The sequence below is a fragment of the Arvicola amphibius genome, chromosome 11, assembly GCF_903992535.2.
Source record: "Arvicola amphibius chromosome 11, mArvAmp1.2, whole genome shotgun sequence".
In the NCBI taxonomy this organism is placed as follows: Eukaryota; Metazoa; Chordata; class Mammalia; order Rodentia; family Cricetidae; genus Arvicola; species Arvicola amphibius.
The window spans coordinates 87,182,948-87,197,668 of record NC_052057.2 but is presented as its reverse complement, the minus strand read 5'-3'; the positions used below and the strand labels follow the sequence as shown (position 1 = coordinate 87,197,668).

The following is a 14,721-nucleotide window of genomic DNA, read 5'->3' as shown; positions in this document are numbered from 1 at the left end:
CAGATCTCTTCTTGAGAAAACATAATTCTGCCAGATGGGCAAGAAGACCCTGACAACAACTATTTGAAAAGAAAAACACTAGTGTACTTAAAATAATTCTGGTTCTGTATAAATCTGCCATCTACATAAGTGGCCAGACTTGCAGTCCCCTGTCTTTGTTTAAATAGTTCAAAATATAACCTGGGGCTGGACCTTTAAGGGTGATAGCATGTGTGAAACGTGAAAACCTACTGTGTGTATAAGATAGTCAAAGCCTTCCATTTGACGCCAGCTCCTCTTCGGGTGTCAGTAAAGACCTTTTCCTCTATTACTCCTGAAGTGGCAGTAGTCTCTCACTAGAAAGGTGTGTTATTCCTACAACATTCTAAGAGTCTTCATTTTAGGTAATGGGAAAGAATACCATTTCAAAATTAAAATACAATACCTTGAAACAGATTTGGAGTGCGTGGATGGAAAACATATTCCATCCATATATGGTACTACCTTCAGTTCAATCAAATTGCTGAGGTTCACGTACACAGAACCATGAAGACTGAGACACAATGTCTTTTATCACCTTAAGACGAGAGTATCTCTGGTGCAGAATGACTGGACAGAAAGGACATCGCAGCTTACCTCCACAATGAAAGCCTTCCTCTCAGATTCACTTTCTATCTGTTTAATAGCAACATCTTTTGCTCTCCACTTAGCTTTGCAAACTACTCCAAAGGCTCCTCTTCCGACCACCTTAGTAAACAAACAAACAAAAGCCCCAAAATCAGAAGCAGGCCCAGTTCAGTATGAGACAGGCAATTTTTTAGCCTCATCAAAGGTTTAGAAACCATCACTATCTGGATTTTCATAAAACTGAGGATGAAATGCTGTTTTAATCTCAGAAATAAACCTCTTCATTCTCAAGCAAAACCAAAAAATACAAGAAGACGTAAAGGAGTTCTGTAATCATGGTAGAAAATTAAAGGCAAGATGAGTGAGTAGAGAAGTGGCTCACAAAAGGAAAGATAACAAAGGACATATGACATTTTAAGAAATTAAGGCAGCTTTCAAATACCAAATATGGGTAGGGAACAGAGGGAGAAAGACTAAAGATATATAGATAAAAGCATCACTATGAAGTGCCCACACAATGTGTTATTATCTGTACACGAAATATTGTTAGGAAGGAAAAAAACAAATATGGTTATATGCAACAACATGGATGAACTTCAAAAATATTATGCTAAGTAAAAAAAACCCTTGACCCTTGATACTACATATTTCAAGGTTCATTTATAAAATACCTATGAGAAAATCTAGAGAGAGTGAGGAGCAGTGGCTGCCTGGGGATAAGGATGAAAACTGGAATTAATGTAAATGGGTATTGGGCATCCTGCCAAGGTGATGACATGTTTGAAAGTTAACTGTGAGGGCTGACAACTGGGTAAATTTGCAAAAATCATTAAATCATACTTCACACGGGTGAATTTTATGACAGGTAAATAACATTACTTTTAAAAATGTTCTGAAATAAAGATCAACCATATGCCATTATTATTGCTAAAACTAATGGCTATTATGTGAGCACATTGCTGTCAAGCTGTACTTGGATTTTTTTCAAGTATTTTTAAAAACAAAAGAAAACAAAACTAAAAATTAGTTTGATATCTGTCTGATCAAAACGTTTAGACTGTTACTATGAAGGGTGCCAGTTAAGCACCATCATCACCAATCTCCCTTCTATGTATCTAAGTGTGGGGCAAAGTCCTTGTCTTAGGCAAAACTCCATCTCCACTCATAATACATGTTTATATAGTTTCTACTAGTGGGCACTGGGAGACTGCTTTGTCCACATCCCTCTTAACATAGACTCAAGAGGAGGTGCTAATGTTTTCCTCGTGTTACACATAAAACATGTAGCTTTAAACAAGCAAACTTACTCTCTCAAGTCTACACTGGAAACAAACAGTAAAGCACAGTTAATGAATGACAGGCATCCCAGCCCAATAGAATGACAGTGGTTCCAACACCAGAAATCAGTTACATGGTCCCTTGGTGAGCACTTCATTTTAGACAAATTTATGTAAAACTCCTCAACAAGAAAGCTGACTGAAGCTAGAATGATCAAATGGTTGTTTTTAAAAATTTACATGGGATCACTTCACAGAGGAAATAAGGGGAACTACACTAGGGCCAAAGCTGTAACCTGGGGCGCATGGACAATCTAGCCACGGCTCCAATTCTATTCCCTAAGTTATATAAAGCAATGTGAATATTTCTCATACTCAATGTTCATAAGATAGGTGCAGTTTGGTGTATTTTTCATGCATTAGCACATCGAATCCTGTTCCATTTTAAGGTAAGCAGTCACAGGATTACAATTTACCCATAGCACACAGTAAGAAAGTATTCAGAGGTAGGATCTGAAACCTACAGCATGTATGAGCTATACTCAGCTTAAAGGTAACCAGGCAGCCTCTAGGCAAAGTCCCAAGTAAGCCAGACTCATTTGGACTTTTTTTCATTCCCTTGTCCTGGGCACTGAGAACCCACTGTCTTGTTCTCCAAGCCTCAACAAGAAAAGAAAACAACACTGGTGATTTATACTCACAATCCAGTTACTTTAACAAGACTGGGGAATTAGCTCGAGTGTGAATGTGTCTGCCCATGCACTCACTCTTACGGCTAGGTACCTGACTGCAAGATACATTTTTTCTTGGCAGTAAAGTGGAGATGCTTCTATTTTCCTTAGTGATTATCTACGGAATTCCTAAGTTAAGTTATCTATAGAGGTCATAGAATCAGGCACTTCCATAAACATCAAGTGCTCAGAGTTGGGTGTGTATTAGTGTAAGGGACTGAAGTACTCATATTTCTCATAGAAAATTAGCAGCAAACAGGTCCTACAAGGTTTCAACTTCACGATCATAATAAACTAAGATGATACACACAGATCAGCCTACCTATTGACATTAGCCATGAATGAATGATTATAAAGCAATTTAATACATTCCAACCATATACCCACAGATGAACCAAACAGACTAGTATTTAGTATTCTAAAGGATGTCAGATCCCAAATGTTACCTGTATTTGTGGATTATATACTTGTCATAATTGTGTTGAGTATGTATGACTGTGATCCACAAGTGCCACCTAGTGATAAAATGACTGTGCTGTCAACTTAAAACCATGGGAACCAAGTGTGAGCAAATGGATACATAACAAACTCTCTTAAGCTTTGAGAAATCAATTTTACAAAGCAATCTGAAACAGTCACATTCATATGAGAACCCATGGCCTCAAGAAATCTCCATCCTCATTTGAGTCATAAATTACCTCTCATGCACAGTTAAGTAACAGTTCCTAAATAATAGAGAAAGGTAACGTGTCAGAGTTGTGTGCGGTAACTGAAACAGCTGGTAGAAGTAACTTCGTGATTTCACAGGAGTCGGTTTACAAGTGTGGAGCCAGCACTTAAAAAATCATTTTATTTCATTTTCTCATATGGCATTATTAGGAGTAAAAATTAGACATCAGGATTAAAAAGAAGAAACTATGTAAGAACTGACTTTTTGTGAGATGAAAAGCAAGGTGGGAAAGAAATCCAAGGCTACATAATAATAGCACTTAGATTTTTTTTCTAGCACTTAAGAATGCCAAAGGCAAGCACTAACAATAGATTCTACAGACCTCACCAACCCCCCTTTCCACGACAGGCTTAGAGATTTGGAGATTCAACGGGAAGAAGCAGTGCAAACCTTCTCCATCCACACTCCTCCCTTAGATTACTGGGGCAGACAGCCTCATGGAACGTGCTCCATAACCATGGGCAGCTACAAAGGCAGAACAACAGGGGCAAGGATGACATATACAGGCCCTTCCCCAGGTTTCTCTGGTCCCAGTTGAACATGGAAATGACTCAGAAAGTCTTGCAAAAGGAGCAGGATAAGTGAAATTAAAGTCTGACCACAAGGAAGAGGCTACTGAGGGAGTGCTGAGACCTGAAACGGAATGACAGCTGATCACAAACAATGCAACCTGCAGCTGAATTTCTGAGGAAGGATAGCAGTCAAGGGAAGACCGAGTCAGCAAGCAGGAAGAAAGGTCTTTCTTTAGTGGTAAAACTGCAAACTGCATTTTACTTCCAGAACATTTCTTGAGTACCTAGTATATCAGAAAAACAGATGCTATTTTTTGTTTTTGTTTTTTTTTTTTTACAGCAGAAATGGGAGAACTGAATGTCGTTTAGCTAAATTGACAACATCAAACTGGAAGAAGCCTGTCAGAAGTAGAAAACATGCCACAACTAGCAATCATATGTTTTTTTGAAGTGTCATATTCAACAGGTTAACTGCGGAGAAGCGATTTTTAAAAGGACTCCACCCTTTCATAAACAAAGTGATTGGGATAACAGAAGTTTGCACATAAAGGGGAGGAGTCTCCCTAGATGGCTGCTTCAGTCTTCACTGTCCTTGTATGTCACCAGTTCCCTACTGAAAAGTTCACAGCTTCTTCCCTTGAGTTAAGTCTGGCAAGAATGGCTTTTATCAGCAGTATAATGGATGCTCAGGAATCTTTAGAACCAGGGCTCAAGAAGCTTTAGCAGCTTCCATTTCCTTCCTCTTAGAACCCAACATCATGAGATAAATGCCCACTAGATACAGAAAGGCCACATGGAGAATGGCTGGGCATTTGCTGAGAGTCCAACTGAGGTCCCAGCAGTCAGGGGCACTACTCTGCCAGGCATGAATAAATCACCTTAGATGATCTGTCCAGATGACAGTAATATGGACCAAGGAACATGTAAACAAGCGTGATCATTTTGACACAGCATTTTAACTTCTGGAATAAATTCAAACAATCTGCCAGGTATGAAAGGCATTTGTTTGTCTATAATAACCAAAAATTAGAAACCGAAATGTTAATCATTAGAAACCAATTGAGAACAATGCCATCCTAGTCTCCTCCCCAGCTCTTTCCCGCGTCCACTCTTAGATCCTACTACTTCTCAGGCTTTGTCTTTGCTGCCTACACTGTCCCCTCCATTTGTGCTCTAATCTCATGACTATATCCCCAAATCATCTTCCCACCCAGGTGTTTGCCCAAGCTCAGAATATACTGTCAACTGCCTTCACAAGTGTAGACACTTGCGGTGGTTTAAATGAGAACAGCCTAGACCTTTAAGTTCCTATATTTGAATGCTTGGTCCTTAGTCCTTAGTTGGTGGAACTGTCTGGAAGGATTAGGAGGTGTGGCCTTGTTGGAGGAGTTGTGTCATCACAGGGGTAGGCTTTGAGGTTTCCAAAGCCCCAGCCAGGCCCAGTCTCAGTCTCAGTCTCTGTCTCTGCCTCAAACTTGTGGCTAAGCTATAGGTGTTGAGCTACTGCTCCAGAGCTACACTTGCCTGCTGTCAAGTTTCCTGCCACGATGGACTCACCCTCTAAAACTAAGCCATCATCCAATAAACTCATTCTTTTATAAACGGCCATTCTTGTGATATTCTGGCAAAGCATGCGGCTGGCTAGCCTTTATTCTAAGAATCTGCTTGAGGTTAAATTGAAGACTGTCTAGTATTGACTCAGCTGTGTAGTTACTAGTGACCTCTCTTAATCAGATTCACAATGAAAAAGAGCAAGCCGGGCAAAAAGAAATACAAAATGCATAGTTTGACTAGAAAAAAAAAAAGAGTACCAGGAAATACAATGTTGGAGGCGTGGTTTGTAATGAAAGAGATAAGGAGAGGTCTGATTAGGAATGAAATAGAGTGGTGTCCTACTGAGTAGGTAAGGCCCTACTCAGCTAATTCTGTGACTACCAAAAATTAAATGCCTAAGACATCTTCTAAAGCTAAGAAAATGATAATCAACAAAGAAAAACATCAACAAATCAAAGTGTATGCAAATCTGGAGGGGGCCAGGTTCTAGCCCAAGTCTGGAGCAAAACCTGACAGCTGTCAAGAGGTTGTAGAATCATCCTCTGGAAAGCCACTAACAACAGGTGTGTGGCAGGGGAGTCCCTGCATGGAGGCCTAGAGAGGCTTCTGCACAAAGCTGTGAAAAGTGTAGCCTCTATTGTGATGGAGACCCTAGGATGTCAGAGATGCCAGAGCTGTGTGATGGCTGCTGAGGAGAAAAATGGAAACGGAGCGGAGACAGTCCAAGAAAGAGTAGGAGGTTGGAAGAGCCACCTAAGAAGCCCTTTGACATCAAACACAAAGTTTGCCCTGCTGGGTTTTAGTCATGTTTTGTTCCAGAATTTCCTCACTATGTCCCTTTTCCTCTCTTTTGCAATGGTTATATTCCATGCCACTGTATGTTGGAAATAGGTAATCTGCTTTTGAACAGGGGTTTATAGTTAAGAGATTGCCTGGACTATCAGAGGTGACATTGGGTTGGGCTTTAAAATGGTTTAAGTGTTGAGACTGTGAAAGACCATTGGGACTTTTGAAGTTGGATTAAATGCATTTTGCATTATGATATGCCTACAAGTCTGTGGGGACCAGAGGTTGGAATGTGGTGGTTTGCATGAGAATGGCTTCCATAGGCTCATAAATTTGAAGACTTGGTCCCTAGTTGGTGGAACTCTTTAGAGAGGGTGTGGCCTTGTTGGAGAAAGTGTGTCATTTGGAGTGGGGTGGGGTGGGGTTGAGGTTTCAAAAGTTTCTCTTCAACTTGTCCATAAAGATGTAATCCCTCAGCTTCTTCTCCAGTACCATGCCTGCCTGTTTGCTTGCCACTGTTTCCTGCCATAATGGTCATGGACTCACACTTTGAAACTGTAAGCAATGTCTCCAATACATTCTTCTAAGTTTAGAAAAGTAACTAAGACAGTACTACAGGGACTACAAAGATCTAGCGTGTCAAGTATCAACTTGAGGCTTGCATGGCTAGTGCTTTTACCCAATGAGACATCTTTTTGGCCAACTCAAGTTCAAGCTTGGAAGCCACACAAAAAGCTAGATGCATTGGCATAAATAATAATGCAATCCCAGCACTCCTAGAGGGAGATGGGAAGCAGAAGGAAAAGAATTGTCTAGAACTATGCAGCACAGCAGTAGAAGAAAAAAAGACAGTCTCAAACAAAATGAAAGGCAAGAATGAACTCCTGAAAGTTGTTTTTTTTTAATCTCTACATGTGTTCTGTGGTGTGCATGTGTGCACTTGTGGACAAAAAAAATATTTAAATACTGACTCCATTATCTGTCCCTTACTTCCAGCATATCACACTTCCGTTGACCTTAAGATGATTTAAAGACTGTGTTATCTACTCTAATCCAATCCTCACATTCTAGAGTTTTATTTGGAAAGAGTTTATTACAACTTGCATCTTAATCAGATGTTAGTAAAAAACTACAAGTTAAAGTCACTGACTCTTTCATTGAATTAACACACTATCTTCACATGTTCTATAATGGGCCACACATCCTACAACATACCAAAGCAGAACAAGTTTTGTCTTATCACCAGGAAATGATCAAAACAACATGTAGACTATTCCCATTACAGGACTCCTTAGTTAAGACAGTGTACTTCCAGGGATGGAGAGATGGCTAACAGAAGGGCTTAGGCTTCATTTCCAGAACCCACATGGAGGCTCACAACCGTCTATAACTCCAGTCTTAGGGGAACTGATGCCCCCTTCTCACTGCCGTGGGCACCAGGCACCTATCTGGTACACAGACATATATGCAGGAAGAATTCTACACATAAAAGTAAATGTAAAATGATAAAAGGAAGTCCACTCTGTCTCTCTCAGACCGATAATGCAAAAATAAATAAATAAATACATAAATAAAAATGAAACAAAAAAACCCACTTTGCTGTTGGAGGAAATTTTTACAACTGGAAGAATTAAAAAATAAGTTTATTGGTAGCAAATTTTATTTTTGTATTAATCGAGAATATAAAATGTCAGATCTTTATGCGAGAAACTTGCCTGCCTAGACTATGAAAAAGCAAACCCCAAACATAAAAGAACATTATTTCCACTGTTAGAAGGGCAAGTCAATGTTACAAATTGCAGCTAGCAACTCACAGAGTGGAACACAGGTAACCCTTGAGATACCGTGATAAACTGAGGGAGACAGACAACAGTAAGTCATACTTTATGTGCTACCTCACTTCTAGTTCAAGTTCACAAATAAGGGGAACCTATGCAGGCTGTATTCATAACTGAATAACATAGCAATTTAATTAAAATTAAAATCAATTTTAATTTCTATACTATCATGAACACTTTTTTTTTTTTGTTTTGTTTTGTTTTGTTTTGTTTTTCGAGACAGGGTTTCTCTGTGGCTTTGGAGCCTGTCCTGGAACTAGCTCTTGTAGACCAGGCTGGTCTCGAACTCACAGAGATCCACCTGCCTCTGCCTCCCGAGTGCTGGGATTAAAGGCGTGCGCCACCACCGCCCGGCATGAACACATTTTCTACAAAAAACAATTTTCTTAACAATATAGAAAAGAGAACATGTCAAAGCTGCAAATACCTATGCCACCATACATGTTTATTAAAAATGATGAGCCTGCAAATAAATTTCAGGTATATTTCATAATCTCTTCTTTGTAAAACCAGAATAGAAAAATATAAAGACATTGATTTTAAAAGCATTTCTTTCTAAATTAAAATGTTTTAGATTCTCTTGTATGCATTTTTCCCCCCTGTGGTTTAGCTCTTTTGGTTTTCAAACTATTAATTTAGCTTCAAAAAGCAAGTTCAAATTTAATTCTTAGTAAGTCAATGAGAGATGATATATACAATATCACCATGTAATTACTACTAAAGAAAATAAAAAAAAACAATTAAAATATTAATTTCTTTGGCTGGGGAAATAGCTCAGTTGGTAAAGCATTTACTCCACAAGTATAAGGGCCCAAGATCAGACCTAGAATCTAAATTTAATACATCTGGTATAGTGAAATGCATAATTCCAGCACTGGGGAGGCAAAAATGGGCAGGTCCCCGGGGTTCACTGGCCAGCCAGGCTAGTCACTCAGTAAGTTTCAGGACAGCAGGAGATCATGTCTTAAAGGAGGGTTGTTGGCACTGGAGGAAGACCTGTGTTGTCTGTCTTCTGGATCCTACAAACGTGTATACAGGTGCACCTACAAAGATGTGAACATGCACACAGACAGTCCAATTCCTCAAGTATTAGACATTACGCCTTTCCTTCATCCAAATAAGATTAAAAACCAACCACTAGATGCCTAAACTAAACTAATGGAAAGGGTTGTACACTCTTCTGCTCTTAACGTGAGATGACTCATGTTCATTGTCTCCATTTTATTTAGTTTGGCCTGGCTCTGTCCTATGCACTGAGTGAATGGAGCCCCCACTATGGTGCTATCGTTCTGACAAGAAATCGGGAACAAGACAGAACAAGTGTAGATCCTAAGTTCATTAGTTAGGACGTGGCGTCTCCAACTCTTCGGAGCCTCACTATCTATTAATAAACTGTCACGGAGCAGAGCTGCTGACAAGACGGGCTTGATAACAGAAAAGTGGAGCTTTGCTTGTTCTGCTCTTCCAGTCTTTTAAAGCCTGCCACAGAATGTCTCCCCTGTCACATCTAACTCTCTAGAACTGTAAGCCAGAATCAACCCCTCTTCAAGTTGTTTTTGGTCGTGATATTTTATCACAGCAATGTAAAAGCTGCGAATACCACACCTGACCCACTTAATGAGCCTTTCCTTTAAATGATATGCTCGGATTATTTGTTCAGCTACATGTGTATGACACGTAAATAATGTCAGCACCCAACATTATTATTTTAGCCATTCCGGATTTCTATTGCACCCAGTGGCCACCAGTTTCACACACAAGAACGTACTGATTATCTTTGGATTTCCATAACCACCCACTAACAACCAAAGACTCAGTTTATTCAAGCCCTATAATTTTAGGCTCTCCTCCTGAATCAGTTGCCTAATAGTTTATAGCCACTGCTAAAGTTCTTGATACACAGACTTATCCCAGTATATTTTAGCTTTAAAAGCAAAACCTTTTCTGTGTCTCTCCAATAAAACTTAAGGACACACATAAAGAGTGATTTACATGTCCAATATCCTTAACTGTACTCACCACTCTGGGAAACCTTGACAGAGTAACCCTATAAATACAGTCAGTCTACTTAAGTGAAGTTCACCAATGACTGACTCACTCACAGCACTTGGCTCTTCATAGGGTCTTATACCCCTGCTAAATATTTGCTACTTATAATGGGGAAGAAGGGCATCAAGACTGGGAAGAGTCAGATCTCATTGCCTGTATAAGTGCTACCTTAGGCAAATTATGTAAATTAACCCTTGGTTTACTAAATATAAGAAAATCAGATGTGCATTTAATTCTCATAATTTGCTGTGATAATTTCATTTACTGGTTCAACAAATACTTAGAGAACCTTTAGGTACTATGTGCTAGGATTAGAAATGTCATTCAATTACAGGTAAGTGTCACAAAGGAGAACAAAAATAACAAAGTCCCAAGCTGCTTGGCAAAAGCTTCTCTAGGGAAGAAACATTTGAGGTGGGACTTGAATGGTGAGAAGAAACCAGTCATGTGATGCTTTGGAGGAAGAGCTCAAAGGCAGAGGAATAAGTGCAAAGACAATTATTCACTAGTGATATTTTGAACCAACGAATGTGAATTTATATTGCACCTAGTTTCAATTCTGTCTCCACTTACTGGAGATGCTGTGATTTGCCAACTGTCAAGTTATAGCTTATATGCTTGAGCTATATCACATCTCCAACTCTGACATGATTCCGGAAATGTAACTAACTCTAGGATTCTTCCATTGAGCCTCAGCACACTGCACAGAGAAGAAAATGTTGGCTGCAGAGGACCAACTCCTATGAAGGAAATCAGTATTTTGTATCTTCATTCCTAGAATAGAGTTCCACTATGGAGTACTGCAGTGACATTCTAAATCTAGAGGAAAGAACAAAGGACTCACGACTGAGAAACTTCAAATTCCTAGCTCTGCCACTGACTTAGAGATGCAGCTTTTGGCAAACCAAACTTATAACCATGAGTCAGTATCTATGAAATGAGGTCTGTCTACCCAACTCCATTTCTTAGGACGATTATGACTGTCTAAGAACTTCTAAATGGGGGCTAGAGATATGGCTCAGTGGTTAAGAGCACTGACTGCTCTTCCAGAGGACCCGGGTTCAATTCCTAGCACCCACATGGCAGCTCACAACTCTCTGAAGATCCAGTTGCAGGGGATCCGACACATTCACACCAAAGCACATAAAATAGTTAAATAAACCATAAAAATACTAAAAAAAGAACTTCTAAATGTACTGTAGAGAACAAGAGAACACATGTATTTTATTTTACAGTTGGAATAGACATCTAATGATCTCATCCAATCTGTCAGTATTTAAGAGACAAATTACAGGATTCCAAAATGAATGACCTGCCTAAATATAGTCTGGCATAATCAATACAGCACCTAATTTTCTATATACTCAATATATTTTTCACCAAGCCACATTTTTTAACCATCCCACCCTCAATGCAGTCTACAGTTAATTCTTTTTGCTCAAGTACAAGGTTAAAAACTGACTTTTTTTAAAAAAATTAAGTACCCACGTAGATTTTGGAGGCACAGAACTGATATAATTTGGCAGCAGTTAAATTTTGAAAGAGCCATATTACTAAGAATGCAATGATGAAAAGCATCTGTTGTCTCAGAAATGCGTATCTACTAAATGAGTCCACATCTGGTCTATAGCTAGATTGTTTTCTTAAACCACAGCTTCTAATTATATTTGTGTAATGCTGACTCCATTGTACTATTATTGAGATATTAATTATGTGGATCTCTTATCTTGCTGTTTGTGTGCTGGGACTGAAGCCAGAACCTCAAGCATGGTGGGCAAGAATTCTGAGTTACACCCCAAGCCACTATTTTCTTAATTTAAAAGGTGATATAGTTGTCCATATAAAACACTGAAAGCAATGTAAGATTGTTTCTGCATTGGGTCATCTTTCTCTTTTTCTATTTATGATTTAAACTAGAGGTGGAATGTAAATTGAAAAACAGCTACCGAGTGCCCAAGGTGCACCACTGACTATACAATATGCTCAAATGAGGACTATAATCGAAATTATGTAATGCTTTTGACATCAGAAAGGCCTGAATTAAATCAAGAATATGAAAATAAACTAGGCACTAAAATGAAACAAATTTCAAAACTATACCAGCTTTGGGTTGAGAACATCAAACTGATTACTGTCTCCCTCAGCAACTTGCAGGCCTCAATGAAGCAAGAATATGAGAGCTTTAAGGAGTACCGTGCAATAAAGAAGCACGCCCAGTAAGTGTGTGGAAACAAGTGGTGGACCACGAAGTACGAGTTATTATTACATAACAATTTGTAGTCTACAAGCACAGCAATTCGCCTGGGTACATGTAAATGCTTATTTAAAAACTGCAATTCTTGCATAATGACTCACTGAAGTTTTTAGTCTTAAAAAAGAATGTTATCCATGAAAGCTGGATCAACTACCCGCTTCTGAAAAAAGGAATTTAACTTAGCTTCACAAGGGGGGAAAAGCCCACATACAGAATGTTTTCCTCTTCCCAAACAGGCCTTCTTTTAGCACGTGACCTTAAAGCAGGTCACCCTTCTCAGGAACCTTATTTCCTAACAATATGTCAGATACTATGCTGGGTTTTCTGCTCCCACTGCTTAGCTGGGTTTGTCACGCTGATAGAATAGCGATTACTCCCATCTTACAGCAAAGGAAACCAACATTCAGGGAGCAGAGGGAAACCAAGTCACACAGTGGCCTCTCCTACACACTGAACCTTCTTGTCTTAAACCTTGCCCTTCCTACCACACTTGTAAGATTGCCATAGTCTCAATGAACACGGGATCTCTAAAGTTACTCTTCGTGCTAAAGAGAAAGGACTTAGCAATCATCTAAGGTAAAAATGTGTTTGTTGAGTGTTAATTAGCTTGAAACTTTTAACTCCTTACTACACTGGTTAAAAAAAAACAAACTTAAAGGCAACTCAGTCTGGATTCTCATAAATCACACAGTATGTTGTAGAAAACACAAAGTGCTTACAAATAGGAAAAAGTCATAGGAAATGCACAAAGGTATTTCTAACCAAAGTTTTAAAGAGTTCTAAGCTGCATTTTAAATACACACACACAGTTTTTCTTTTCTAAATATGAAGATTCTTAAAACTGACACCACTGTGGAACTGAAAATAGGTGAGGTGCTGAAGACACTCGGAAACGTCTGTTCTGAAATTCCAACTGAAGATTCCACTTATTCGGTTTTTCAACAGCGACTTCTGGTGTAGTGTTAGAGTCTGGCAGTCACCATAATCATTACTTGCCTCTTCAGAATGTGCCACTTTCGTAGCTCATTTCAAACGTCTCTTCATAACAGCCTCATGTCACTGAAGAATGGAATTCATCTACATTACCACAACAAGGGACACAACTACTCTATGGTATCCGAGAGAGAAGAATCCCGGAGCGCGGAAAGCGCCGGGAGACGGTCTCTTTACCAGCCTGTCCCGAGCATCCTTTGGTCTCACACACCACACCAGAAGTCACACACACGCAATCTTGGCCTTTAACACCACGACCAGGGAACCGAAACTCTGCAGCCGCCAAACTTCGCGCGACCTATTTACGGATAATCGAACCACGTATGTAAGCAGGTCTAGAGTCACAGATCCAAAGACAAACGTGAAGCCCATCCCGAAGCCGCCGCCTCCCGTTCCCCGACCCCGCACAGCGGCGCGGGGGCTGCAGGGCCCGGCCTCGCTCACCTCTTCCACCTCGATCTCCTTGTAGTCGATCTCTTCGAAGTTGAGGACCTGCGATGGCGCTTCGATCATCTCACTGGCAGAAGACGAGGAGGAGGACGAGGCGGCGGAGGCTGTCGACATGATGCCCCGCGGCGCCCGGGGGGCCGCGCCCGCCCACCGGCCCGCCCGCCGCCCTTCAGCCCCGAGCCGCGCCGCCCCGCCGCCGGGCGCTCCGTGGCGCGGGACCGACCGGGGCCACAGCCGAGTCCCGGCTCCGGCTCCTCAGCGCTTTCCGTCGGCGGGCCCCGCCCACCAGACTTCCAGTTCCGGTTTGGACTCGGAACTGGGTGGAAGGAGGCGACGCTGGAGGAAGCGGACGGGGGGAGTTTTGTGACTTGGACCGAGAGAGCAGCGCGGGCTTCGGGGCGGAGTGGGCGAGGGCGAGCGTGGAGCCGTGGGCCCGTGGGACAAGTTTCGCGAGACTTTTGTGCAAGGGCCTCGGCGGCGGGGTGGTACCGCGATACCTGGCGCGGTGACGCAATGAAAGTGCGCGCACGGAACTGGCGCGGAGCGAGGCAGAATCCCGTCCGGTTGGTCCCGCAGGAAGCAGCGGGAAAGATAAACTCTGTAGCTTTTGGCTTATTTTTTGGAGCTGCGTCGTGCCTTCCCCGCCTCTGTTCTGAGCGGTCTGCAGACAGGCAGGGTGGCGTTCGCGTCGTGTTCTTTGGGCGCCTCTTGATTTTCAGTTTCGCTCGTCAGCTGTTGAAGAAACTTTCAAGCTTGGCCAAAATGTTTCCGCGCTGTGGGCTTTTGCGGCACTGTGCCTGTTCCTTTGCTCTAACTCCTAAGCCTGTGAGGGATTCGAAGAAAAAGCAGTTAGTGCGAGCATCCTGAGTAACACCGTGGAGTAGGAGTGCTCACTGATTGAAGTTAACATTGTGGTGTCAGACAGACAAAATTTCACACAA

At 41.1% G+C, this 14,721-nt stretch overlaps 1 protein-coding gene across 2 annotated transcripts in view; it reads right to left on the bottom strand.

The window, feature by feature from the left end:
* Nucleotides 1-13,958, bottom strand: part of Map3k7 (mitogen-activated protein kinase kinase kinase 7) — a 62,174-nt gene extending 48,216 nt beyond the window's left edge. Inside the window, exons 1-2 of one of the 2 annotated variants that reach the window (XM_038347607.2) lie at nt 13,775-13,958; nt 616-726 (exon numbers count right to left, since the gene is read on the bottom strand). In XM_038347607.2, coding sequence (XP_038203535.1) covers nt 616-726; nt 13,775-13,894 — 231 coding nt within the window. In that variant the 5' untranslated portion in view covers nt 13,895-13,958. The remainder of the gene's footprint in view (nt 1-615; nt 727-13,774) is intronic. The other variant, XM_038347606.2, reaches the window with a different exon arrangement.
* Nucleotides 13,959-14,721: the final 763 nt, after the last annotated feature.